Source organism: Plecotus auritus (genome assembly GCF_963455305.1).
Source record: "Plecotus auritus genome assembly, chromosome: 7".
Lineage (NCBI taxonomy): Eukaryota > Metazoa > Chordata > Mammalia > Chiroptera > Vespertilionidae > Plecotus > Plecotus auritus.
The window spans coordinates 15,672,828-15,700,152 of NC_137774.1; the positions used below are offsets into that span (position 1 = coordinate 15,672,828).

Below are 27,325 nucleotides of genomic sequence, written 5' to 3' on the forward strand. Positions count from 1 at the left end.
GGGAACTAGAAACAGACCTGAATTAAATGGCCTAGTGGGAGTGCTTATAGAATCTTAACTTCAGTATTGGAAGATAAATTTGTATTGTAGGGTGCTGGGATGGGTGCAGGAATATATGTGGGGGGGGGGAGGGGAGCGGCAGCTTTGTGGTGGCAATCCCAGAATGTTCAGAACTTTTGCCTATTTATTCAACAAATAATTAAGTACCTACGATGAATAAGATAGTGGCAACATCTTTTGTTCACTTTATTCAGAACATATGTCCTGAATGCATCTTGTATACTAGGGCCTGAGAATATAGTAGTAAACAGAAACCAGACACTGTCCTTGGCCTGGGGCTCACAAACTAGTATTAATCTAATCATTAACACAAGAATTACAAATATATAATTGCCTGTGTGCCAAGTGATTCAAAGGAAGGGTACCTGATGGTTATGAAAATAAAATAGGAAGCTGAGAACAAATGAGACCAAAGGAGAAGTGGGGGAGACCAGTTGGAAACCTGCTGCAGTTAAACCTACAAAAGATGGTAGTTTGCGCTAGATTGGGAGTATGGCAACTGAAGAAAATGGACTGATTTGAGATGTCCCATATATACACCTCAGATCTCTCTCTCAGGGGACATAGGAAAGGCAGACCAAGACCATACTTCTCTACAGGTGACTTAGGAGAACCCATTACTTTGAATTTAAACCAAAGCAGAGGATTTCCTCAGGCTTGAGTATGTACACCATTTACTGAACCCCTATTATGTGCTAGCATCAGCATTGTCACATTTAAACCTCACAGCAACCCTAAAGTAGAAGTCATTTCTATTTCACAGATGAATCTTGGAAAGTACAATATGCCCAAAGTAACAGGGTTGGAGTTAGGATCTAGCTGCATTCCAAGACTAGTTCGCTTCATTAAGTTATGACTCAAGGCTTTCCCACTGTTCCTTCCTTTAGTCTAGTTTTCAATTTTGCATCTACAGAGAGGGGGCCGTAAGCCTCCATGGGCAGAGGGAAAGGCTGAACTCTGTTGCTAGAACATCTCCTTCGGTCCAGAACTACAGGACGAGAGCCTTGTTTCCCAACGGAAGAGGTAAAAGCAAACCCCGCGAGACAGGAAGTTGCGTATCGCACCTCCGCGCCGGCCTCCCAGACCCGGTTGAGGCCGTGGCGGACTGCCCTTCTCCAAGATGGCGTCGAAGGTGGGTTCGCGACGGTGGCTACTGCAGCTGCTCATGCAGTTGGGCTCAGTGTTGCTCACACGCTGCCCTTTCTGGGGCTGCTTCAGCCAGCTCATGCTGTACGCCGAGAGGGCCGAGGCGCGCCGGTGAGCGGGCCCCCGCGGTGGGAGGCGGTACAGCGCGCCCCAGGAACGGGGATGCGGTGAGGTGGGGAAAAAGTGGGGCCCTTGGGCTGGGAGGAACTGGGATCTCAGACTTGTTAGGGGCTCTGGTCCCGAGCACGGTGGACATCGAGCATAGCGCGGGGGTCATGGCCATGAGAGGGGTCTCCGGTTTGGAGGAGCAGTGGGGCTGGCGGGAAGTCAAGGGGTCTCAAGGCTCTTCTCCCCTCTTCATTCTCACCTCTTTGCTTACCCCCTCCCGGCTTGCAGGAAGCCCGACATACCAGTGCCCTACCTGTACTTCGACATGGGGGCGGCCGTGCTGTGCGCGAGCTTCATGTCCTTCGGAGTGAAGCGGCGCTGGTTTGCACTGGGGGCCGCACTCCAGCTGGCCATTAGCACCTATGCAGCCTACATCGGGGGTTACGTCCATTACGGGGACTGGCTGAAGGTGAGCAACCCGGCCCCGAGGAGGACTTTGCTAGAGTGATGGGGAGCCTTGGGCGTGTGGAGATTTCACAGACTGCAAGAATGGAAGGACCTTAGAGACCACACAAATCTTCCTTTCAGAGTGTGGAAACAGACTTACACCACAGTTATCATCACAGGTGAAGGAGCAAGGATCTAGGTCACCTGGTTTCCAGAGCCCTTAAAACCGTTAGTTTAGTAATCTCAGACTCATAGGGCTAAAGGAACCTTGGAGGTGTTTGGCCCAAAGATCTAATTTTGTGAAATTTAAGTAATCCTAGTGTAGCACATAAGCCTGTAAATGACAGACCCCTGCCAGGCATGGTGGGCTTGGAGATAGACCTGGACAAAGGCACTACCCTTAAGGAATGCTGTCTGTCCAGTAGGGGAGGCAGATGTGTGAACAGCTACAGGAAAGTGAGATCAATGGGTTTTTATGGAACAGACTATACTATATAGCGGAAAGAACATTGGGCTGCAGGCCTGGGGGTGGGAAGGAGATACTTGGTAACTGGGTTCTACCACTTTCTGTAGGATCTTGAACAATTTAATTAACCCCTTTGGGCCACTTCTGATAAAAAGAATTATCTATTTCTGCTGTACCTGCCCACCACACTTGGAAATGATAAGAGGGTTTATCAAATGGAAGGGAATGTATAGAGAGGAAGTTCTGTGCAGTCAGGAAATATGTGGCAATTGCAGTTCCTGACTGGGGTCCCCTTGCCTTGGCCTAGGTCCGTATGTACTCACGCACAGTTGCCATCATTGGTGGATTTCTTGTGCTGGCTAGCGGTGCTGGGGAGCTCTACCGTCGGAAACCCCGCAGCCGTTCCCTCCAGTCCACGGGCCAGGTCTTCCTGGGCATCTACCTCATCTGTGTGGTAGGTTGAGGGACTGTTGGCTGGAGGTGCTTGACTGGGAGTAAAATGTGAGCCCATGCTTGGCAGAACTCAGGGAGGTGGGCACGTAGATCCTGATGGCCATGCTCTGGGAATTGTCCCTGCCAGTTTCTGGGCCTCAGAGGCCCACCAAGAGCCTGAGACCTGGCCAATATTCTTCCAATATTATTGCCACCAGGGGGAGAAAAGATTGGCCATTTACTCCCAAGCCTGAGAGGCAGGAGAACAAGATGGATTGTTCCTCATAGCTCCAGCTCCTAGAGGACTGGGAGAGGAGACAAAGGAGAGGTTTGGTGGGTTCAGGCAGCAGCTGGGACTCTGCCACTTCGAACTGATGGGGATGGGAAAAAAAAAAAAAAAAGCCTGGGCCAGTTGGCTCGGTTGGAGTGCTGTCCTGTACACCAGAAAGGTGCGGGTTCAATTCCCAGTCAGGGCACTTACTTAGGTTGTGGGTTTGATCCCCTATCGAGGCACGTACAGGAGGCAACCAATTGATGTTTTTCTCTCATATCAATGTTTCTCTCCCTCCCTTCCTCTTTCTCTCAAATCAGTAAATATATCCTCAGGTGAGGATTTAAAAAAAAAAGAACTGATGGGGGATGCCTAGTTAGCCAATTGTGGTCGTCCCTAATACCGTTAGTTACTGGGCACCATATTCCATGTGCAGAGCTCTGGATTCAGTGGTGAGAGCCCCCGTCTTATCTTCTGAGCTCCCAGAGAGAGGAAAGACATAGACCTTAATTTCATGTAGCTCCCTAGTCTGAGGGGGAGATGTATGTAGGTCCTACTTTCAGAGAGCTCCAGTCTGAGACAAGAGTCAGAAGCCCACCTTGCAGAGGCTGACTTGCAGGTGCCATCTCAGGTGGGCTTCCGACAGGCTCAGCTTGTTGGACAGTCTTAAAAGATGGTTTGTCTCTAGGCCTACTCACTGCAGCACAGCAAGGAGGACCGGCTGGCATATCTGAACCATCTACCAGGAGGGGAGCTCATGATCCAGCTCTTCTTTCTACTGTATGGCATCCTGGCCCTCGCCTTCCTGTCTGGCTACTACGTGACCCTGGCTGCCCAGATCCTGGCTGTACTGCTACCCCCGGTCATGCTGCTCGTAGACGGCAATGTTGCCTACTGGCACAACACACGACGTGTTGAGTTCTGGAACCAGATGAAGCTCCTTGGAGAGAGTGTGGGCATCTTTGGGGCCGCTGTCATCCTAGCCACTGATGGCTGAGTTGCACTGGGAGAAGCTGAAATGGGTGCAGGGAGCCACTGAGTGCCACCCTACCTTTCTTGCTGGCCCAGTTACGTTTATTTATGCTTTTTGGTCTGTTTGTTTGATCCTTTGCTCTGTGTGTATGTGTGTGTGTGTTGGTAAGAGACAGGTCTGTTCCCCAATTCCTGGGTTCAGCCCTTGATGGGGAAGCCCTGATGATGATAATGCCTTACAGGGTTTTTCCCCCTGTTTGTTAGGAGGAGAGCTGAGGCCAGCTGCTCCCCTGGGTCTTATGTCCCAGAGAAGAGAGTAAGGCGGCACTAGGGTAGGGGTACTGAGAGTGGGAGACAGAGGAAGGAAGACCGAAGAACTGGAAGTGAGCAAAAGTGAAAAATTGCTTTTGAGCTAGCAGATGCAGCTACGCTCTGCGGTGCTTTTGGAGACTGAGAATGAGTATGCGTGGATCAGGCCCTGGAGGAGCAGAGGGGCTGGTCTCCATAGAAGTCACAAGGGTTCTCAGGATATGCCAGAGGCAGAAATAACACTAGTTGTCTACCTTGAGAGCAGAGCAGGCCACAGTCCCACCCTGTGAAGGGGTGGGGTAGGCAGCGGCCAACTTTCCGCTTCCTGCCTTCTGTTTCCAGCTCTGGTTAGCCTGGTGGGGGTGAGTGCCCTCCCAAACACCAGACCACACAGTCCTCCAAAAATAAACATTTTATATAGACATTTGGCTTTGCTTCTCTGTTCTCCCCGTGGGACACTTTGCCATTGGCTGGGATTGATCTTGGGTTTCTTGAAAGAACATATCTGGTTAAGCTCCATCAAGGCCCTCCCGTAATCTTTCCCCTATTCCGAGAGTTCCCACAGTCCTTTGGCTCTCTTTTCAAGGATCTCCTAATCCTCCCTGTAGTATATTCTTTTGACCTCTCACCTCAATCCATCTTGTAGCTTATTTTTCCTCCCCATTTGAAGTCAGCTGCTTTTGAATAAATCCTTGGTGAGAGCAACCTTGAGGGAGAGAACTAACATTAAGTGTCCACTATGAGGCCAAGGGATTTACATTTTACAGATAAGAAAATGGAGACTCAGAAAAGGTAAGCAGCTTGCCTCAAGTCACAGGGCAAACCCAGCCACAGAGCTGGATTGCAGGTCAGGCTGTGTAATGCCATCGCCCAGATGTATACTGAGCATCACCCTTCTGAGGGGAGACAGGCTGCTCTTGGGGTTTGGTTCTCACAGTCCCTGCTGTGCTATGGTGGCCTCTTAATGGACCTTTTCCTACTCATCCATGCACCTCCTGGCAGAAGGTAGTCCCAGCAACCAGTGTGGTACCTGGAACATCATGGGGTCAAAAATATTCAATGAAACCTCCAGCTTTGGCCTACTGCCTGTCTGCTCCCACAAAGATAGGGACACAACCTCTAGGGGGCTGCTGGGGGCGGGGAGGGTTCTGTGCCCTGCCTGAAAGGGAGCTAGGACTGCTGTTGGTCTGGCCTGTGGAATGGAGGATGTTTCCGAACTTAGGAATAGGGGAGCCCCTCTGGGGGTTGCATTGAGGGATATGGTGGCAGCATTCATCGTGTGGGCCCTCCATCTCATTTAGCTCCTCTGGTCTCTAGAAGCCCCCTGGTTCCCCAGCCCACAAGATCTTGCTCTCAGAGAGCCACTGCTCCTTTCAAGTGTGAGCTGACTCTCAGACAAGTATTTTCATTTTAATCAAGGCCTCCTGAAAAGTTGCAACAGCCAAAGGAATGAAAATGAGTGGTAGAAGATCAGGCAGATTGGGCCTCTGTGCTGTGTTTTAGACAAGGGAGCCTCAAAACAGCACAGAAGCCACAGAAACTGACCTACTTTAAGTTTAGCCCTGAGTAGAGCCTGGGAAGGCAAGCCCTCCCCTCCCCGCCAGATCCCTAGACTGAAAATCGAAGGCCATCTGGTGGTGGCTTTGGAGCAAGTGGAGGTCTTGGATGGACTCTTCCTGTGCTTGTCCCACTTCGCCTCCCACCTCAGGCAGAGTAGAGTAGGGGCTGCTTCCTCCTCCAGATCATTCCGCCAACAAACCTGGTCCAGCCTGTAGCTGCCTGGAGCCACCTCCAGCAGACATGGCTTTTGGTCCACCCTGGCTGGCTGAGGGCTTGCAGGGCTGGTGGTGAGGGTCAGCTGCCTGGGTCAGACGCTGGCTTGCAAAAGGAGTCCGGCAGCCCCTTGGCGTGGTTGACCAGCTCATAGGAGTCTCGGATATCAGCCAGGCCAAACCAGAAGAAGATCCACTGCTTGTTGGAAAAGCTGCCATCACTGTGCTTGAAGTACCTGGTGGTGGTGGGAGCTTTTAGTGCAAGGCCAGTGCTCATTTCTCACTGGTTCATTTATTGAGGACCTCCTACATACTAGACACCCCGCTAGGACTTGCTGTCTGTTACCTGATTTTATCCTCACAGCAGCTAAGAGCCTGGCGGTGGGATGCTTTCACAGAGAAGCAGCCAAGGCTCAGAGAAGTGAGGTAGCTTGCCAGAGTCTCAGCTAGGGTGAGAATGAGGACATCCCTTGCTCTCTCCACACTGCCTTGGCTGTGCAGCCAGGGAAGAGGTTCTTGTTCACCACTTGGTGCCCACAGAGCAGAGTAATGGGGAGTGAGGGGATAGTTGCTGAAGGAAAGAGAGGAGTGGGGGTTCTGCTGGGCCTGAGGTCCTAGTGGGCAATTGGGCCTGGAACAGAGCCTGAATGATCAGAATTTCTTAGGACCCTGGGAGAGATGGGGTGGGGGAGGGGCTGTACTTGCTTCCAGGAATCCACTGTTGCAGGGCGGGGTGGGAGGGGGGTTGTTCTGTGTAGTCTGCCTGTGAGGAAATCTCAGGCTCCCTGTGTGGTCCTGGAAAATGGGCCACAGTGGGCGGGGCCTTCCCGGGGAAGGACAGCTAGTGAAAGAAGGGGATGGGACGCCTAGCCTTCCTGGCTGGTGGACCCGAGGTGTGGCTGGCGAGGGCTGGTGAGAGAGGGGTATGGTGCCCAGCTCAGGGCTGGCAGGGGCAGAACCTACCAGGGATTGATGGGGTTAGTTACTCTGGAGCGCCAGAAAAGCGTCTGCAGGTCCCGCCGCAGACACTCCCACAGCATCTGGCCGGAGCCTTGGCCTTGGCGGCTGGAGTTCACCACAAACTTGTCCAGATACGGGGTGCCCCCCAGTACGGGCTCCGTGGTCAGAATGGCGGCAGCGTTGTACCTGGCGCAGCGGGGAAAGTCAGGCTGGGACTTCTCCTTGGTCGGAAGGGCCGGGCTCTGTCCCTTGGCCTCTGCCCTCTGGGGCCCACAGGCTCACCCCTCAGAGACGTAGACAGAGTGCAGCCGCGGGCGCAGCGAGGCCAAGTAGTCCTCGCGGAGCTTCTTGCCGAAGCTGGTGTTGACCAGGTTCACCAGGCGGCCCTGGTCCAGGCTGTCCAGGCTGCGCACTCGCAGCATCCGCTCCACATTTTTGAAGAGGGTCCCGGACCCTGGCGTGGGACGAAGGAGGAGGGGTTAGTTCAGCCTGAGAGCGAATTCTCATCCACTCCTCCGTTTGGGCAGCCTGGGGGGTTCCAGATAGGACTGGGGCTGATGGAACAATTACCCTCTTTGGGAGATTTCCCCAAGGACATGCTTTCAGTGGTCTGCATAGATTTGAAGGTGATTTTCACTCAGGGAAATGCATTTCCCAGGCAGATTGTCCCTGAAGTTCAGCCCACCGCCTGTAGTCCCACCTTCTTCACCTAGTCCTGCCCCCACCTCTCCTAGTTCGGTCCATTCCACTCGGCGTTGCCCGCCAAGCTCCGCCCTCTGCGGTGAGGCCACACACGCCCAAGCCACGCCCATCTCTCTAGTTCCACTCAACTTCCAGCTCAGGCTTGTGCACCCGGCTGACCTCCACCAAGTTCCGCAAGAGCTGAGAGCCTGTGCGGTGGAGTCCCCCTGTGGCCTGCTTACTGGCGGGGAGGCCCCCTCCCCTGCGTACCCCACTCCAGGGGCCAGTACGCACTCCCTGGACCCAGCCCTCTCTTGCCCCGCCCCCCACCCCCTTGCTGCTGCCTTTACCCTTGTTGCTGAAGAGCTCGGTGAGCAGCGTGCTGGCAGCAGTGATGGCGGCCGAGGAGTGGTGGGGCAGGCGGCTGAGCACTTCCACGATGAGCCGAATCTGCTGCCGTTCCTTGGTGCTCACCCACTCCGCACTGGTCACCAGGTCCAGATCAGCGGGCAGATTCACGTTACTCAGGACCTGCGTTGGGGCTAGGAATTGAGCCTCCGACCCGCAGCCGGCCGGCCGTGGATCACCCTGCCCCAGGGACCTCTTCTTGCTGACCCCTTGACCCTCACCACCTCCCAGAATCCTTGGCCAGAGAGGGCTCACATTTGGGCACCACGACGGGCTGAGCCCCTCCCGGACCCTCCATTCTCAGCTCACTCGGCTTGGGGGGGCTCAGCTAGGCCAGCAGTGGTGGGTGACGCCTGAAAGAAGGGGACACACCTTGTGACTGCTGTCGCGCAGGCCGCCTGTGGTGTTGAGGAAGATGATTTTGGTGGGCTGCAGCTCTTTGGCCAGTGCGGCTGTCACCTCCAGCGAATCCAGGAGCACGGAGCGGCGCGCTGCTGTCTCCCCAATGGGGCACAGGATGGGGATGCTGCCCGACTCCAGGCACCACTGCAGCAGGTCGGTCTCCACCGAGATGGTGCCCCCATAGCTGTGGGCCAGACGTGGTGTTTAAGAGGGCCTCCTCCAGGCCCGCTGGGCTGGGGCAGAGCAGACGGGTCATGTGATCTGAGTACTGAGGGGCAGGCAGGGCTGGCACTGACCTAGCATGAGGGGCTGGCTCAGCAGCGCTCAGCACCGACCCGCCGCCAAAAAACGGCACAGCTGTAGCGGCGTTTTGCCGGAGCGCGTCCACCAGCACCTTGCAACTCTGAGCAAGCTGTGCCTTGGCCTCCCAGAAGGAAAGACAGCCAGAGGGCGCTGTGGGCGCAGGCAGCCCCAGGACCACCAGCGGCTTCATGTCCATGCGCTGCAGGAAGGCCAGTGCGAAGGCCAGGCTGGACACGCCCTGCGGACACTTGAGCACCTCCTCGTCCACCTGCGGAGGAGTGGGCGGTCAGAAAGCGCGGCACTGGCCCAGACTCCTGCTGCACCCGCTTGCTCCTGCAGCCTGGCTTCAGAGCCCCATAGGTGTCCCCACCCTGCCCAGGAGCTGTAAGGCCCCATGGCTGGCCACCGGGGCCCACCTGCTCCGCCCTTTGCCCCGTCGGGTCTTGCCATCCCCTTATCTCACATTAGTGTTCCTCTCTCGCTCCTCCCTGCGACCTTGGACTCTAGGACACTGGGGGGAGGTGTGACGGAAGTGACTCCTGCCCAGGTTCCCCACTTGCCATCTGAACCCTAACTGTGCCCATGGTGGGGGGCCTTCTCCAGCGCATCACACTAGGCGGTTCCGCACTCGGACTGGGCGACGGACTTTGGGAAGAGCTCAAAGCCTCGCCCAGTCCTGGGACCCCCTTCCTGGTTCCGCTGTGCAGAGTCTGCGGCCGGTCCTGCCTGCCCGGCGACACGTCGCCACACAACCCCGTGCCCTCGCTGTGACTCGGCCCGCGGCCGGCTCCTCTCACCTCCATGACAGCAAAGGGCTTGTCGGCGGAGTGGTGGTAGGTCTGGAACTGAGAGAGCCAGTGGCGCGCCTCGCCGGGGCTGGCCCCGCACTGGTTCAGGAAGGCGTGGATGTCCCGCTGCACCAGGGAGCGGCCACCTGGGGGCGCGGGAGGTTCAGGGGGTTCCGGGGGTGCAGGAGGTGGCCTCCACGACGGCTCTTCGGCTGCAGGGGATTGCGCATCGTCCTCGGCACCCACAGTCTCCTCTAGAGCTGGCTGTGCGGGTGCCCAAGCGGTGCTGAGCAGGCGCCCCGGGCTGGCGCCCCTCGCTGCCCACCGCCGCGTGCTGCTGCTCAGCCTTCGGGCTCCCCCAGTGCCGCGGGGACTGCGCAGCCTCCCGGCCGCAGCCGTGGCCCGCACAGCCCAAGCCCACCGCATCATCGCCATGACATCCAAACCAGCTCGCCCCCCACGAGTGACCGTCTGTCCCGAGCTTTGTGCTAACCTGCTGCGGGGCGGGACGGGGCGGGACTGGACCGGACCCGCCCAGGCGGCTGGCGGCAGTGGGCTCGGTATCGCATCTGGGTGCGTTTGAAGAGGGTCAGACCTTGGGTCAGTGGGCGGGCCCACAGGATCCCCCGCCCCTAGGGGGGAGGTCTGATGGAACTCATTAGCAAGGGTCACACGACCGAGATAAAGGGTGGCGGCGTCTTTAATCTGCGGCCAAGGCGGTTTTCAAGAAGGGCTCAGCGGACCCAGGGGTGACTTTGTGGGCCTGCGGGGTCTTGGATGATTAAAGGGGAGTCTGGCCCTAACTGGTTTGGCTCAGTGGATAGAGCGTCGGCCTGCGGACTCAAGGGTCCCAGGTTCGATTCTGGTCAAGGGCATGTACCTTGGTTGCGGGCACATCCACAGTAGTGGGTGTGCGGGAGGCAGCTGATTGATGTTTCTAATTATCTATCCCTCTCCCTTCCTCTCTGTAAAAAATCAATAAAATATATTTTAAAAATAAATAAATAAAGGGGAGTCTGACTGAGGCAAGAGGGGAGAGCAGGTGGCAGTTACTCCCCCGCTCCCCCCCCCCCCCCACTGAGGTGGGGAAGAGCCAGTGCTGCTGGAGGTCGGAGGGCTCAGCCCTGTTGTCCCAGCTCCAAGAAGCTTGGAATCATGACGTCACCAGGGTTAGTCAACACCAGCCGCTGAGTCCTACCTGAATATTTTTGTCATATCCTCAAATCACTCCTTAAAAGCATTAAATCTTTTCTTTAGACTTTGAAATTTATTCATATAAAAGCTTTAACTAAAAGGCCAGAATCACTGACCATATACAGAATAAAGTCTTGTTTTAAAAAAAATATTTTTTATTGACTTTAGCGAGAAGAGAGAGGTAGAAACATCTCAAACCCTGACCTCCTGGTTCATAGGTCGATGCTCAACCACTGAGCCACACCTGCTAGGCCAGAAGAAAGTCTTAAGAATAAGAACAAAACAATGTTATTAAATTCCAGCTAGAATGTGTTACCTACTCTCTTGGTAACACAGGGTGGGTATTATTATTATTATTATCCCTGTTTTACAGATGAGGAATCTGAGGCACAGAAGTATGTGAGGGCCAAGATCACACCGCTCATAAGCGGTGGAGATGGTCTTTGAAGCAAAGCAGTTCTGCTCCCAATCCACGCTCTGAGCAAGAATTAAAGAGGATTTACAGACTTTCACAGGATGTGATTCATTGTTACTTATTACTGTATCCTTGTGCCGCTCAGAGCACCTGGTGTACTTTCAGTGGTACACATCCTACACTAGGTACACTCTGACCCATGGAGTCCCACCCTCTGTGTTATAGAGGAGGAAAAGCACCTGTAGAGGTTGGTGTCTTGGCCAAGGTCACACAGCTGGAGTGTCGTGGCCAGATCCTAGGCATCCTACATTCCCACCCCCGCTCACTCCTTCCCTGTGCACAGGCCTGTGCTCCATGCCAGGAGACAGGCCTCCTGGGGCTCTGCCTGAATGGGGATCAATAGCCTGGGCTGTTGTCTCTCCTGAGTATCCCAGAGGATGCTGGGAGAGTACACTGACCCCTTCTGGGGATTCCCCACCCACACACACGTGCATGCATGCGTGCACATGCACTCACAGGCAGACCTTTGGCGGGGGGGCTGACCTTTGCAGCCTCCTCCATTAACTTCTTTATTTTCCTACTTAGAAATCCTTGGTCCCATAAGGAAGTGAGGCAATGGTATGAAGGGTCTGTACCCCTACCCTGTGGGACCACCTCCAGGGCCTTCTTTTTCTTCCCACTTCACTGCTGCTCCCCACTCCACCCAAACACACACACACACACACACTCTTCCTAGAATCCACCAGATGAGGTGGTCCTAGCCCCGGGGGCACAATCATTTTCCTCCCCGCTGCCCTCAGAGCCCCCATCCTCAGATGTGCCCCCTCCTGGGCCCATCCTCCCTGCCCACCCCCTCAGGATTCCTCCTCAGTCCCTCCCCTTTGCTTCTCTGGGTCTCTTGCCCTGCATGGCTTTTCTCTGCTCCTTCCCACCTAAATATACGCCCCTTCCAGTCCTTCTCCCCAGCTATGGCTGAGTCCTGCCTCCTGCCAACTCGGGGGTCCCAGTGAGGGCAAGGATGGTCTCTCCCTTCAACCTGGGGCTCCTTAAGGGCAGGGTTGATGTCGCCCTTCTCAGACTGGGGGCTTCCCGAGGGCCCACCCCTTTCACTAGCCAATAACATCAGCCCCATGTCCTCAGGACACGGGGCGGACACTGGCTGGAGAGCTCCTTCCCACTCTGGGCTTCAGCCAGAGGGCTGTGGCCCCAGGCAGCCAATGGGGCACAGGGATCCCCCAAGTAGATGATTAACTGCAGGCCCAGCAAGTGACCCTGGGTCCACTGTGTCCCCACTGCCTTTCCCTGGAGCAGGCCAGTACCCTGGTTGGGGTCCCGGCCCTACTTTCTGGAGGAGATGAGCATGGGTATATGAGGTCAACACCCAACCCTGACCACGCCCCTCTGAACTGCAGGCCTGTAGGATCATTGCTGGGCTGTAGTTCCACTCTCATTTTTTCCCTCTCTGACGCTGGAGGTTGTTTTATTTTTCAGAGCAAAGCCTGTTGTCACTGTGCCCAAAATCGGGTTTCTGGCTTTTTACCAGGCTGCCCCCAGGCCTTGGGCATTGGAGATGCTGGGAGCAGACACAGCCTTCCAACCCCTCCAGACACCTACCCTCAGTAGGGACCTCGGTCCTGGGCACAGGGTTCCCCTTTATTAGAGCCTCCTTGGCTGCCACTCAGTCCAGGTGGGCATGGAGGTGACAGGAATCTGGGCAGGTGAGGGGCCAGGTTGACAACTGAGAGTCCCAATCACAGCACCTGAGGGGAGGCACAGCCACAGGTACAGAGCACACAAACGTACAGACCCACACCACCTACTGAGACGCACACAGATACACAGGTGTGTGGACACACAGGTGTACAGAGATACACAGACTGCATACCATCCATAGTCACACAGACACTCGTGCACATAGAGATGTGTGTGTAGATACAAGCTGTACAGGCACAGGTTCTCTCAGACACAAGTGTGCATACAGAATTGTGCATGTCTACAGAGGCTTTCTCAGCCACTGTGTCACACGTAGGAACACACGCACATACATGGAAAGATATTGAGAACATACAAATATACACCCGGCTGTAGTCATTGACAACTTCAGGAACACTTAGATCTGGGGACATGGATGTATACTTTGTAAACACACACACACACACACACACACACACACACACACACTCACACACACACACACCATACAGCGTTAGAAGCAAACACATCCCCCCTGAGACCATCCCATCTGTCCATGTACAGAGGTACTCGGCCACACCCATGCACATGCCAGACACCTCTCCGGCATGTGAGCGTTCAGTAAATACCATTGAATGAATGCATGAGGAGAGGACAGAGAAAGAAGGGGAGCCTGTGGGCAGGGGAGCTTGGCTCTGGTTTGCAGGGTCTGAGGATCTGTATTTGTGGGGTTGGCCCCGGGGCTGGCCAGGCGGCCCTTCCCATCTGGGAGGAGGTGGAGGCCAGTGGGCACTGTGTCAGAGCTGCACCTGGAAGGTGTGAGGGGGGCGTGTACGAAGGTCTTTTCACTCAGCCACAGCTGTTGGAGCCCACGCTAGGTGCCGGTGCCGCGCCGGGTGCTCTGAGGATGCAGCCCTGTTTTTCCTGGCTGGAAGTCAGAAGCCTGGGCGCTGCCACTTCCCAGGCTGCCACGGTTTGGGCAAGGCCCTTGGCTTCTCTGAGCATTTAACTCCTCAGTTTTCTCACCTGTGAAATGGGGGAAAGAGAATAAAACTTACTCTCGTTGCATTGCGGTGGGAAGGAGAAGTTCCCCGTGGGCGTGCAGTCAGCAAGTCCAGACGGTGGGAAATTTATAGGACAAATGATCTGGTTTTTCAACAAACATATTAAAAAAAAAATAGGAGTGGGAAAGATGAATATGTACATATTTAAAAATGTGTCTTTAGTGTAGCTCAGTGGTTGAGCGTCGACCTGTGAACCAGGAGGTCAGGGTTCGATTCCTGGTCAGGGCACATGCCCGGGTTGTGGGCTCAATCCCCTGCGTGGGGCAGGAGGCAGGTGATCAATGATTCTCTCTCATCATTGATGTTTCTATCTCTCTCTCCCTCTCCCTTCCTCTCTGAAAATCAATAATAAAAATAGATTTAAAAAAAATCCTCACTTGAGGATATTTTCCCATTGATTTTTAGAGAGAGTGGAAGAGAGAGGGAAAGTCAGAGAAACACATTGATTGGTTGCCTCCTACACGAGCCCTGACCAGGGCCTGGCCAGGGAGGAGCCTGCAACAAGGTATGTACCCTTAACCGGAATCGAACCCCGGAACCCTTCGGCCCCCAGGTCCATGCTCTATCCACTGAGCCAAACTGGCATGCTTCAACATCTTCAAAATAAAAACGATTCAAAGAATTGCTTTGTGTGGAAGCTCCCAGTCTGACATAATGCGAAGTTAGCTTGCTTTTTCCAGGTATAAGTTTCCCCCAAGTCATAAACCTGTGAAATACTAGGTATTGCACAAATGCATAGTGCAAGGTAGAGGAGGGAGCCCTCTGATTCACGGATACAAGATGTTCAGTTCCAAGAGTGCTATGAGCCTCTTGTCCAGCAGGCGGCTCCCTACTCTCTGCTTCTCTCTGGCTACTGCCCTGGGGGTTGTTAAAAGGAAGAGATTTTCAGAAGTGTAAGAAATGGTCGGGCCCTACCTGGTTTGGCTCAGTGGATAGAGCGTCGGCCTGCGGACTGAGGGGTCCCAGGTTCGATTCCGGTTAAGGGCATGTACCTTGGTTGCGGGCACATCCCCAGTGGGAGGTGTGCAGGAGGCAGCTGATCCATGTTTCTCTCTCATCGATGTTTCTGACTCTCTATCCCTCTCCCTTCCTCTCTGTAAAAAATCAATAAAATATATATTTAAAAAAAAAAAAAAAAGAAATGGTCGGCAAAATGCGGCTCGCGAGCCACATGCGGCTCTTTGGCCCCTTGAGTGTGGCTCTTCCACAAAATACCACGGCCTGGGCGAGTTTATTTTGAAGAAGTGGCGTTAGAAGAAGTTTAAGTTTAAAAAATTTGGCTCTCAAAAGAAATTTCAATAGTTTACTGTTGATATTTGGCTCTGTTGACTAATGAGTTTGCCGACCACTGCGCCTAGCCGGTTTGGCTCGGTGGATAAAGTCAATGGGTCCCAGGTTCGAGTCCCATCAAGGGCACATGCCTGGGTTGCGGACTTAATCCCCAATAGGAGGTGTGCATGAGGCAGCCGGTCAATGATTCTCTCTCATCACTGATGTTTCTATCTCTCTCTTCCTCTCTGAAATAAATAAAAAATATGTATTTTAAAAAAAGAAGTGTAAGAACAATATTGCTGACAGATTAGCATCTCAATAGAGACCTCTCAGAGATATTTAGGAGAAAAGAGACATAAATAGGTAGGTAGGTAGGTAGGTAGGTAGGTAGGCAGACAGATAGAAAAAGAACTTGTCCAGCCCTGGCCAGTGGCTCAGTTGGTTGGAGCCTCATCCCATACACCAAAAGGTTGTGGGTTTGATCCCCGGTCAGAGCGCATACCTAAGTTTTGAGATCAACCTCCAGGCAGGGCAGGTATGGGAGGCAACCGAACAATGTACCTCTATTTCTCTCTCTCCCTTCCTCTCTCTTTAAAAATCAATAAACATATCTTTGGGTGAGGATTTAAAAAAATAAGAATTTGTCCACAACCCTAGGGTTGGAAGGTCTCCCTTCAGGTCACCATCTCTGGAGATTTGGGGTACTTAGCAAAGGCTACTATCTTGAAGATAATAATAGCAAACTCTCCCTCGAGTACTGTTCCAAGCACGTGATATGTATTAACTTATTTAATTCTCTCAATCATGCCATGAAATAGGCGTTGCCATTATTACAGCGATCCTAGGAGGCTGGTCTTAGACAAGTGGAGATAAGGAGCTGTTAAGGCACAGGCGGAGCTTCCTAGCAGCCCCTGAGTGTGGCCATGAGCTGCCACAGAGCCCACATGGGTGTCAGAGGGATGCAGAAAAGGAGGCCCACCAGGAATCACCCAGAATCTACAGGTGGAGCAGGCAGGAAGGGGCCGCCCAAATGTAGACACCTCAAAGCCTGAGGAAAGGCCATTGGCTTCACACATCAGTGACTCTTTTGACAGATTAGCATCTCAATAGAGACCTCTCAGAGATATTTAGGAGAAAAGAGACATAAATAGGTAGGTAGATAGGTAGGTGGATAAAAGAATTTGTCCAGCTCTGGCCCAGTGGCTCAGTTGGTTGGAGCCATATCCAGTGGGCTGGTGGGGCGCTGGGGTGGGGAAGCCAGGTGGCAGAGGGTGGGGAGGGGCCTGGGACGAGACCATAGCATGGAACTCCTGGAGGAATTGTGGCCAGAGAAAGAAGCAAAGCCTGGTGACTCAACGTGTGGTCCATGGCACCACCTAAGACCTGCTTAGAAATTCAGAATCTGGGGCCCACTCTCGGCCTACTGAATGAGAACCTGCATTTTGACTAGACCCCAGGGGGTCCTATGTGTATTAAGCACAAAAAATAGTGGAGCAGAGATGTGGGCTGGTCCCTAGAGATTAAAGAGGTGGTATTCAATTTGGGGATGTCCCTAGTGAGTTTGAGGCCAAGGAGGAGGTGGAAAGGGAGAGGTGAAGATACTGCAGTGGAGCTGGACGAAGGGGTGCTGTGTGTGAATTAGGTAGTGGTGAGGTAGTGCAGAGCTAGGTGGTAGTTCCTGTCCCATGGCTGAAAGCTCTCTACCCATCTGTGTGCTCCCCAGAGGAGAGGATTGTGTGGAGGTGCTGCATGTCTGTGTGTGTATGAGGGTGAGGTCTGGGGCAATGTTTGTGTGTGTCTCTTGTATGTTTTTTTTGTGTTTTTACATGTTAAAAACTAACGGTCAACTACTGGAAAGTTCATGTGGTTAATCCTATTATGTGCATATCCCAAGGTCAGGTTAATGTGTAGGTAGGGGGCTGTGGGGTATCAGGGCTCAGGAAACTGTCATAGTTTGGTGAACAGTCAGCCTCTTGGACGAAGGGAACTCAGGTCCAGATCCTAAACTACCTGTTCTGTCTTCAGTGGGTAGAAGGCGGAGATTCCATCCGGTATCCGGCAGGTTGTAGTTTCACACTATGGCCACAAGGGGGCAGTGTCGGCCTGGCCACGCGGTACCAGGCCCGGGTGAGTCCCCAGCGCAGGAGTGGTGAGAACCACACCAGCCCGGCTCTTTATCTTTTTTAAAAAATATATTTTATTGATTTTTTACAGAGAGGAAGGGAGAGGGATAGAGAGTTAGAAACATCGATGAGAGAGAAACATCGATTCAGCTGCCTCCTGCACACTCCCCACTGGGGATGTGCCTGCAACCGAGGTACTTGCCCTTGACCAGAATCGAACCTGGGACCCTTCAGTCTGCAAGCCGACGCTCTATCCACTGAGCCAAACCGGTCAGGGCCCGGTACTTTATCTTTTTATCTTTACAATCTTACCAGGTAAAACATGGTATCATGATTTGTTCTTTTTGGTTACATGTGATGCCGACTATTTGTTCTTATGCTGTTTTTCCTCTTTTGGAGTTGTCTGTTCATGTCCATTTATCTTTTGGGGATCCTAATGTTTTACTTAGAGATTTGTATAATCATTTTATATCTAAAAGATATTAACCCTTCATCATTGCTGCCATATGGATTTTTTTTTTTAGCCTGCTGACTCTTTCATTAAAAAAACACAACACCAACAAACGTACTATTGGGCCCGGCTGGCGTGGCTCAGTGGTTGAGCGTTGACCTATAAACCAAGGTCACGGTTTGATTCCCCGTCAGGGCACATGCCCAGGTTGTGGGCTCCATCCCCAGTGTGGGGCATGCAGGAGGTAGCCAATCAATGATTCTCTCTCATCATTGATGTTTCTATCTCTCCCTCTCCCTTCCTCTCTGAAATTAATAAAAATATATTAAAAAATACTTATTGGGAAATGCAAATCAAACCAACAGTGAAATGCCACCTCACACTCATTAGGATGGCTACTATCAAAAACCCCAGAAAATAACAAGTGTTGGTAAGGATGAGGAGAAACTGAAACCCTTGCGCACTGTTGGTGGGGATGTAAACTGGTAGCGCTATGAACACAATATGGCAGTTCCTCAAAAAATGAAGATGGTAAATTTTATGTGATGTGTATTTTAACTACAAGTTTTACCAAAAGCTATGTAATTGGAAAACATAACAGATATCCACCAAAAAAAAAAAAAAAAAGTTACTGAGTTCCACTCTGTATAAAGTATCTCTGTGCTGGGCATGGAGAGCATAAAAATGATAGATATCAAGGTGCCCAGGACCATGAAGATCGAAATAGAAACCAACATTCACAGCACAATTTCATCTTTGTTTTGTTGGGGATTCGAGCAGCAGTGCAGGGAGCCCTCAGGGGCAGCAGACAACTCAGTCTTGAGGCAAAGAGGTGGGGGTGAGTTCCTTGTGGATCTGCTTCTCCGACAAATTAGGAGAGGTGGGTCAGCTCCTAATTGCAGTTTTGTGCTTGTGACCAGCACACACATTTCACACTTCCGCAGGAAGACTGTTGACTTTTCTCTGTGTGATTGCCTTCAGTGTTCGTACATTCATAAAGGTGCCTGACCATTTTATTTCTTCGTGGTTTTCGATGAGTCCGTTTATTTTTACATGTAACTCTTTAATCTGCCCAGAAATTATTCTGGTGATTGGTAGGGGGATAAGGGACGCTGTTGGAAGGGTGGAGAAGCTTAAAGGGAGGGCTGGGCCCAGCTGGCGTGGCTCAGTGGTTGAGCAACAACCTATGAGCCAGGAGGTCATGGTTCGATTCCTGGTCAGGGCATCTACCTGGGTTGTGGGCTCGGTCCCCAGTGTGGGTCGTGCAGGAGGCAGCCGGTCAATGATTCTCTCTCATCATTGATGTTTCTATCTTTCTCTCCGTTTCTCTCTGAAATCAATAAAAAAATTTTTTTAAAAAAAGAATTCCTCTTTAAAAGAAAGAGAGAGGAAAAAAAGGGAGGATTGGGCAGCTGCCCTCCTTCTCCACTTGATGGCTCTGGGGCTCCCGTGTTCACCCTCTGTCCCCCCGGTGGCTGTGTTAGATGACGGGGTGAGCTGGGTATGTGGCTGAAACCTGGGTGATTGGAGGCGATGACCCAGTGAGACCATGTTGGCCTTGAAGAGTGGGGGATGCAGACTGCAGTGAGGACTTTCCACATAGGAATTAAACAGGTGGGATGGAGGCATATGAGCCCACTTTCGCTGCTCATCCCTGTTACCCAAGCTCTCTCTCTATCCATGCCCTCGCTTTCCCCTCCGGGTGAAAATCTTATTTATTGTTTGTTCACTTGTTTGGGGCTGTGCTCTTGCTAGACCATAAGCTCCTAGCGTGCAAACACCTTGTCTGTCTGTCTTCCTGTCATGGTCCCAGTGCCTGAAGCGGGGGCTGGCACAGAGTAGGTGCTCAAGGAATACTGGGCTGAATGAATAAAAGGAAAGAGTGGCCTCTTCGTGCGGGCCCTGTAGGATGTGCGCACGTAGGGAGCTAGGAGGAGCTGCTGCTCTGAGCTGACTGCTCCAAGGCCTGTGGGCAGATTTGCTGGATGAGGGGCTGGGGAATCTAGAGCAGACTCTTCATAGTCTGATCTTAGGGTCTGCATTCCATCCGGGGCAGGGAGGTTGAGGGGCTGGGAGTCTCTCACACATAGGTGCCCTCTGTGGCTGAAGCTGGGGCTGGGCCTGTGTCTGGGTTCAAAGGACAGGGCTGGGGGAGGTGGGGCTGAGTCATGGAGGCACTGCTCCTGCTGAAGTTTCCTGTCTCAGCGGCTCAGAGACATTCATTACAGCCAGGAGGAGAAGTAATTAAGCCAGAGAGAGTGGCGGGGCGGAGGGGCGCGGGGGACTGATTTTCTCAGGAGGCTCCTGGTGCAGTTAATGAGGGTGGGGAGGGGAGAGCTCTGGCTAGTCTGGGGATGTCGGTAATAGAGACATGGCTCAGGGCCACAGTTGCCCACCTCTGTGCTGACCACAGAGAAGGAGTGGACACAGGGGCCGGAGGAATGTGCTGGCAACTGGCTCCATGAGGCAGCCTGAGCTCGAGGAAGGAGCTCCGGCCGGAGCCAGATGCCGGAGCTTGAGCCCTGGTGTTGCCCTGCAGCTGCTATGGAACCTGGGGCAGCTGCTCTCTGAGCCTGTTTCCGTATCAGTAGAATGGAGCTGGTAACTCGGACCTCGAGGGATGGCTCTGGAGATGAAATGTGAAATGCTTAGCAATGTGCCTGCCGTGAAGCGAACACATGGGGAGCTGGGACTCAAAAAGCAGTTTGTGCTGCTGGGCGTGAGATCCACATGTGAGTGGGCGACTGGGCAGAGGGGCAGGAAGAGGTGGGCTCCCCTGACAATGGCCCAGGGTGCTGAGTCCGGGGACAGGCCTAGAGCCTCAGGGACGGTTTAATGGACACCTACTCTGGTCGGCTCTCCGTGACCTGTGGTCCTTACAGCGACTTTGCAGGGGTATTATTCTTATTCCCATGTATAGACGAGGAACCGAGGCTCAGAGAGCAAAGTGTCTTGTTGAAAGTCAGCAGGCTGTAGAGCGGGGATTCCAGTTTCGGCTTGTCTCATGTCACGGTCCTCAAATGATCCTTTCCTTCTGGCTGCAAGACTGTGGAAACTCGGGGTGCACCGGACACAGAAACCACGTGACCCAGTCCTGGGGTGAGTGATGGGGAACGATGGGCACAAATGCCGTCCTCCTGAACATACACTTGGGCATGTGTCTTCAGGAGGGAAAGACCCAGACACTCGCCTCTCTTTATTGGACCAACGGGGTGTCCCCACTCTGGTGCCTAATCCTGGGGAATCTTAAATCTGTTCCTCCCAGCCACTGGGCCTGGCCTCTGCCTTTTCTCTGCTGAGGCCACGCCCCTCAGGCCCTCATTCCTGGCCAGAAGCTGGAGCCGGGCTTTGGAACGGGGGCAGGGGGTGGTGGTAGTGGTGATTTAGTCCTGGGGCCTTAGGACAAGATGGGGAGAGGAGACAGGGAGCTGTGGACTGAACAACCCTGCCTTGTAGAGGGAAGGCAGGAGAGAAGGGGATGGCAGCAGGCGGAGTTTGGGCGAGACACCCATGGCCTCTGGGGTGAAGGTTCCTGTGGGCTGGCCAACTGGAGGGCAGCTTTCAGGAAGTCTGGGGGCCCCCCGAGGGAGCAAGTGGGGTGTTCTATCCCTGAGCAAACTTTAAAAACATGGTTCCCTGCCCTAGCTGGTTTGGCTCAGTGGATAGATCGTCGGCCTGTGAACTGAAGGGTCCCAGGTTCGATTCCAGTCAAGGGCACATGCCCGAATTGTGGGCTCGGTCCCCAACGGGGGGCGTGCAGGAGGCAGCCAATCCATGATTCTCTCTCATCATGGATGTTTCTATCTCTCTCTCCCTCTTCCTGCCTCTCTGAAATATATATATATATATATATATATATATATATATATATATACACACACACACACACAAAAACAACAACAACAACAACAACAAAAAAACATGGTTCCCTGGCCTGGGCTAGATTGCCAAAAAGGCGGAGGAAACAATGCTTTACAGATTATACTTTTTTAAAATTCTCATTTCTTGTTTGTCTTTAATTTTCTCAATGAAAACTTTTCTGATTATAGAAAGAAATAAATATCCATTGTAAACTATAAAAGTTACAGAGAAGTAGCCCCAGCCGGTTTGGCTCAGTGGGTAGAGCGTCCGCCTGTGGACTGAAGAATCCTGGGTTCAATCCTGGGTTCAATTCCGGTCAAGGGCACATGCCGGGGTTGTGAGCTCCATCCCCAGGAGGGGGCGTGCAGGAGGCAGCCGATCAGTGATTCTCTCTCATTATTGATGTTTCTCTCTCTCTCTCCCTCTCCCTTCCTCTCTAAAATCAATAAAAATATATTTTAAAAAATAAAAATTACAGAAAAGTATAAAGAAAAAAATCACCTGTAATGCCATTCAAAGAGACAATCATAAATATTTCGCGTCATTTAACATTTTTTCTAAAACATGATTTTTAATGTCCACGGAAATAGTACATCTTCATCTATACTATAATTTACCTATAGTTGGGCATTTTGAATATTTGTGTTGTGTCCCTCCTTGTGTGTGTGCCGTTGCTGATTGCTGCTCAGAGGGGCATCCTCGCGCTTATCTCTGGATGTGTTCACTGGTTTCAGGCGCAGAAATGGAAACCTGGGACAGGAGGGATCCCACATGCCACTCTAAGCTGGCCTCCCGAGAGGCCTCCTGCAGTCTCGGCTCAGGGTTTCTGAAGGGACTCACCCTGCCCTGGGCAGCACCAGCATTATCATTTACAAAAGCCTTTGCCAGAAATGTTATAATATTAAAAACGGAGGTCTTTGTTTTGACTTGCACTTTTTGGTTACTAATGAGAATGAACAGATGTTTTACACATTTGTTAGTCGTTTGTGTATTGTCCTTGCTCACGTTTTAAAATGGGGTCCCTGCCATTTTCTTATTGATGTGCAGGTGCTCTTCCTACACGTCAGGTCTGCATGCTCCTGTGACTGTGTACGTGGTGAATGTGTTTTCTTGATTTTGAGGCCGTCCTTTTAACTTCATTTTTTTAAACATAGAGAAGTGTTGTATTTTAATGGAGTCCAATTGATAAAATTTTTCTTTATGTTCCTTTTGTTTGTTTTTGTATTTAGAAGGGCCTTTTCTTTTTCATTATAAAAGTCGTAGAACCACCGAAACCTGTTTGGCTCAGTGGATAGAGCGTTGGACTGTGGACTGAAAGGTCCCAGGTTCGATTCCGGTGAAGGGCATGTACCTTGGTTGCGGGCACATCCCCAGTGGGAGGTGTGCAGGAGGCAGCTGATCGATGTTTCTCTCTCATTGATGTTTCTAACTCTCTATCCCTCTCCCTTCCTCTCTGTAAAAAAATCAATAAAATATATTAAAAAAAAAAAAGTCGTAGAACCACTTCCCTACAGGTTTGGAAGAGAAACAGTGCCATGCCAAGTACCACCACAGGCTGGAGTTCATCGGGAGCCAAATCCAGATGTAAGGATCCCACCAGGCGCTGGTCCAGACTTGAGACAATCCATTGCCGTGACCTCCGGGCACACGGAGGGCCTGCCACCCAGATGCAGTGGGCAGGGCACGGAAGTGGCCTCACAGAGGCCTGCCCACAGCTGCGCCTCAGTTTCCTCATCAGTGAACTGGTGAGGCTGGTACCCTAGGAGGAGGTCCGCGCAGGCTCTGGGTTCAGGCCCATGCGCTCAGGCTTCAGCCTCTCCAAGGAAGCACGTGCAGCTCTGCCCGATGGGGACTCACAGCGCCCCCCCCCCCCAGTGGGTGGGTAATGAAATCAAGTGACAGCAGGGCTTCTCAGGCCACCCTGAGCCTCAGCGAAGCCTCGGCCAAGGTAGATGCTGTTATTTATTTTTTTTATTTTTAAAAAATATATTTTATTGATTTTTTACAGAGAGGAAGGGAGAGAGGGATAGAGTTAGAAACATCGTTGAGAGAGAAACATCGATCAGCTGCCTCCCGCACACCCCCCACCGGGGATGTGCCCGCAACCAAGGTACATGCCCTTGACTGGAATCGAACCTGGGACCCTTCAGTCCGCAGGCCGACGCTCTATCCACTGAGCCACACCGGTCAGGGCAGGCAGATGCTTTTAGTAGTAGCAGGGGTGGTGACATTTAGGAATCCCGGGAAGCCTCCTGCTCCCACCTGCTAGGAATCCAGGTCCACACGTGGGTCCCGGGCTTGACTGGCGTGGCTCAGTGGTTGAGTGTCGACCTATGAACCCGGAGGTCACTGCTTGATCCCCAGTGGGGGGCGTGCAGGAGGCAACCGATCAGTGATTCTTGTCATTGATGTTTCTTTCTCTCTCCCCCTCTCTCTTCCTCTCTGAAATCAACCCTATATAATAAAAGCCCAGTGACCCCTATGGTGGAACCACCAGAACGACCATTTGCTATGATGCATACTGACCACCAGGGGGCAGATGTTCAATGCAGAAGCTACCCTCTGGTGGTCAGTGCGCTCTCACAGTGACCAGGATGAGTGGTGCTCACACAGCAGGCTGATCCCCGCAGGCCACACCCCCCACCAGTGCATGAATCCCGTGCACCAGGCCTCTAGTAAAAATATATTAAACCGGAAAAGAGACGTGGGTCCCTGACTGTATAGAGGACCTCGGGGTGGGAGTGCGGGTGGGGGCAGGACAGGTAGGTGTGCGTGGGGCCACCGGGGCTGTATGGACCTGGAGGAGGCCGGGAGAGGGCCGGCTGAGCGGGACTGGCAGCAGAGGGGAGGCGCTGGAAAGGGCCCCGGTCTCCCCTGAGTGGGGGCCCCTCACAGCGACTCCGTCATTTCTCCGGATCTGCAGGGCGATCGGAGGTGGGGTGGGGGGCCGGGGAGTGGGGTCCCCTCTGCTCCCTCCGGTCCTTATCAGCGGTGGCCGGATCAGCGCGGCGGGGCGGGGTTCCAGCGGCGGCGCTAATGGAGCTGCGGGCTGCGCGGGCGCCCTGTTTGCGGAGATAAGCGCACGCCCCGCCTCCGGCCGCTGTGTACACAGACGGCACTTAGCTGCGCAAACACCACCGCTCCGCTCGCCTGGGACCCAGGCCCCGCTGTCCCCGGGGGTGGAGGCCCCAGGAGGGGAGTGGAGCATGTGGGCTGAGGGGTGGGAGGGTATGGAGTGGGCGCGGGGGTGTGGGGTGAGCGAGCCCTGGGTGTGGTCAGGGTCCTGAGCCTGTGGCCATGCATGCGCGTGGATCCGAGTGGAGGCTTGGGTCTCCGGCAGCCTCTAGGTCCCTGAGGGTGAGAGTTAGGTGTGGAGGGACGCGGGGGGGGGGGGGGGGGGGGAGCAGCGCGGGCACTAGTGGGATCCGAGGGACTGTTCCTGTGGGCTGGGCCCTCTGGGCACAGCCCTCCCAGTGCCCCCTGCAGTGTCCCCTGCAGCCAGCCCCTGCTCCTAACAGGGGGCATCACCCTCTTCCCCCTGGGAGCCGGCAGCTAGGCCTCTGGATTCCCGGGAGAGGGCGCTCAGGCTGCCTGTGTCAGTGGGACATGAGCAGGCCCCAGAGCTGGGGGCTCCATTAGGCAGGGGCCCTGGCGGGAGAGCCCCTGGAAGGGAACCCCCTCACTGCCTCCTTCATCCAGGGCTGTCAGTTCTGCCCCCAAATTCCTCGTTGGCCCCCTCTTTTTTGCTGCCAGCTGCCTTCAGGACTGCAACATGCTGCTGGAGGCTACAAACTTGGGGTCACCACCTCATTCTCCTAAGGACACCCCAGGCCCAAGGTTATCTGAGGAAGGAAGTCTTATCTAGGACAGAATGAGCAGCTGCCCCAAAGGAGGGATGCCCATGGACATAGACTGGCCATAGGCATCCGGCCCAGACTCCCCGTTGAGCACAGAATCCCACTTGGCCCAGCTTCACGCATGAGCCTTCGTGACATCTCGTTCCCTTGACAGATTCCCCAGATTGGTCCGGTCCTGCCCGTTCCATCACACGCCCAAGTCTGCTCCCGTTTCCCCCGCCCCATCCTCCTGCTTCTGCCACAACCTTGGCTACACTTCCTCAGGTTTTGCCCGATTCCTGCTTGAAAGCAAAGCCTCCAAGTACCAGCGTTCAGTTTGTGTCCTGCACAAGAGCGTGGGATCTCAGGGTCACTGTTCACATCGCAGCATAGAATAGAATATACAGGGTGGTCTTAGCTGGTTTGGTTCAGTGGATAGAGCGTCGGCCTGCGAACTGAAAGGTCCCAGGTTCGATTCCGGTCAAGGGCACATGCCTGGGTTGCAGGCTCTGTCCCCAGTCGGGGGCGTGCAGGAGGCAGCCGATCAATGATTCTCTCTCATTGATGTTTCTATCTCTCTTTCCCTCTCTCTTCCTCTCTGAAATCAATAAAAATATATTTAAAAAAAGAATATTCAGGGTGTCCCCCCAAAATGTATACACACTTTGACTGCCATTATGAATTCCGATGGGTTAAATCTGAAAAGAAAGAAACATCAACTGAGCTGTCAGCTGTTGAAGTGTGCATACATTTTTGGGGACGATGATTTTTCATTCTGGGTGGCCAGGCATTGGCTAAGGCGGGGTTATGTGACTAATGAAGAAGGGAAGAATAGATATTGGGGACAACCAGACAGCGCCAGAGAACACACCCCACCCCACCCCATCTGCCCAGGGCTGGGGAGCCATGCCGGTGCTGGGGGCCTAGACCCAGCAAGTTAAGATGAGGTGACCTCAGATAAGGCAAGTCACCTTACCTCGTTGTGCCTCACATCTTTGTCTGTAAAATGGGGACTCATTCATGTCTTCACCCAACACATTTACTGAGGCTCTTTCCTGGCCTGGCGCTGGGCTGGGGCCCAGGATGGAGAAGAATGAGTCCAGGGCACTGCATACGAGGTGCCCCCAGTCCGGGGGACAGATACCTCTGTCCTCTGGTGCAGGGTGTAAAGGGCTACTCTGGGGGGGGGATTACAGAGAGGGGTCCTGGCCCAGCCAGGGAGTTGGGGTGGGGGGTGGCCTCTACAAACAGCATTTCCTCCTACGTTTAAGGTTGTTGTAGGAGCAAATAAAACACCAAATGTGACGGTGGCTGACAAACAGCAAAATGCTGTAAAGAAGTTTGCTGCTTTTCTCTCGGAGGCACAGACCCAAACTGGATGTAGGGGTGTGATTCCCGATGCCCCGAGGCCTGCCAGCGGGAGAGGTGGCCTGGGGGAGAGGGTGGCGGGGGCTCGAAGGATGGATGGAAGCTATGGACGTGCTTCCCCCAAAAGATGTATTTCAGTAGGGGTTCACAGACCCCGGAAGCTCATGGAAGGGCCCCAGTTAAGAACTCTTGTCATAGAGAAAACCTCCATCTTGGCCTGTGGTGGTTTTTAGGAGGCCCGGGTTGTGGGACAGCAGTTTCAAGAGGTTTCCCTGAATAGCATTAACTCTCGAGTCAGAATTGGAAGCAGCAAAACCCCTGTGGCAGGGGCAGAGATGCCTGAGACTGGGCTGCGGTTTTTCTTTTTTCTTTCTCTCTCTCTTTTAAAATATATTTTTATTGATTTCAGAGAGGAAGGGAGAGGGAAGGAGATAGAAACATCAATGATGAGAGAGAATCACTGATCGGCTGCCTCCTGCACGCCCCCTACTGGGGATCGAGCCCACAACCCGGGCATGTGCCCT

At 53.2% G+C, this 27,325-nt stretch overlaps 2 protein-coding genes across 10 annotated transcripts; one reads left to right on the forward strand and one right to left on the reverse strand.

Annotated features, from left to right (window-relative positions):
- Positions 1–219: 219 nt before the first annotated feature.
- Positions 220–10,123, reverse strand: NAGS (N-acetylglutamate synthase). 5 transcript variants are annotated; one of them, XR_013961242.1, is made up of 9 exons: positions 9,535–10,089; positions 8,731–9,005; positions 8,405–8,618; positions 7,975–8,155; positions 7,226–7,397; positions 6,947–7,129; positions 5,971–6,219; positions 2,551–2,674; positions 220–1,743 (listed from the first exon to the last, which is right to left on the reverse strand). XR_013961242.1 is itself a non-coding variant. In XM_080681063.1 (7 exons), the coding sequence occupies exons 1-7, from the start codon at positions 9,958–9,960 to the stop codon at positions 6,066–6,068; spliced, it is 1,605 nt and encodes a 534-aa protein (XP_080537189.1). In that variant the 5' UTR covers positions 9,961–10,123; the 3' UTR covers positions 4,605–6,065. The 5 variants fall into 5 exon arrangements, 1 of the variants encoding a protein (XP_080537189.1); XR_013961243.1 differs by having other exon boundaries at positions 224–1,743; positions 2,555–2,674; XR_013961244.1 differs by having other exon boundaries at positions 224–1,743; positions 2,551–2,964.
- TMEM101 (transmembrane protein 101) lies at positions 974–4,633 on the forward strand. Of its 5 annotated transcripts, none has more exons than XM_080681068.1 (4): positions 974–1,083; positions 1,603–1,783; positions 2,535–2,681; positions 3,619–4,633. In XM_080681068.1, exons 2-4 carry the CDS (start codon positions 1,640–1,642, stop codon positions 3,925–3,927), a joined length of 600 nt encoding a protein of 199 aa, XP_080537194.1. In that variant the 5' UTR covers positions 974–1,083; positions 1,603–1,639; the 3' UTR covers positions 3,928–4,633. The 5 variants fall into 5 exon arrangements, with proteins under 5 accessions (XP_080537194.1, XP_080537193.1, XP_080537190.1 ...); XM_080681067.1 differs by lacking the exon at positions 974–1,083 and adding an exon at positions 1,143–1,192; XM_080681064.1 differs by lacking the exon at positions 974–1,083 and adding an exon at positions 1,164–1,317.
- Positions 10,124–27,325: the final 17,202 nt, after the last annotated feature.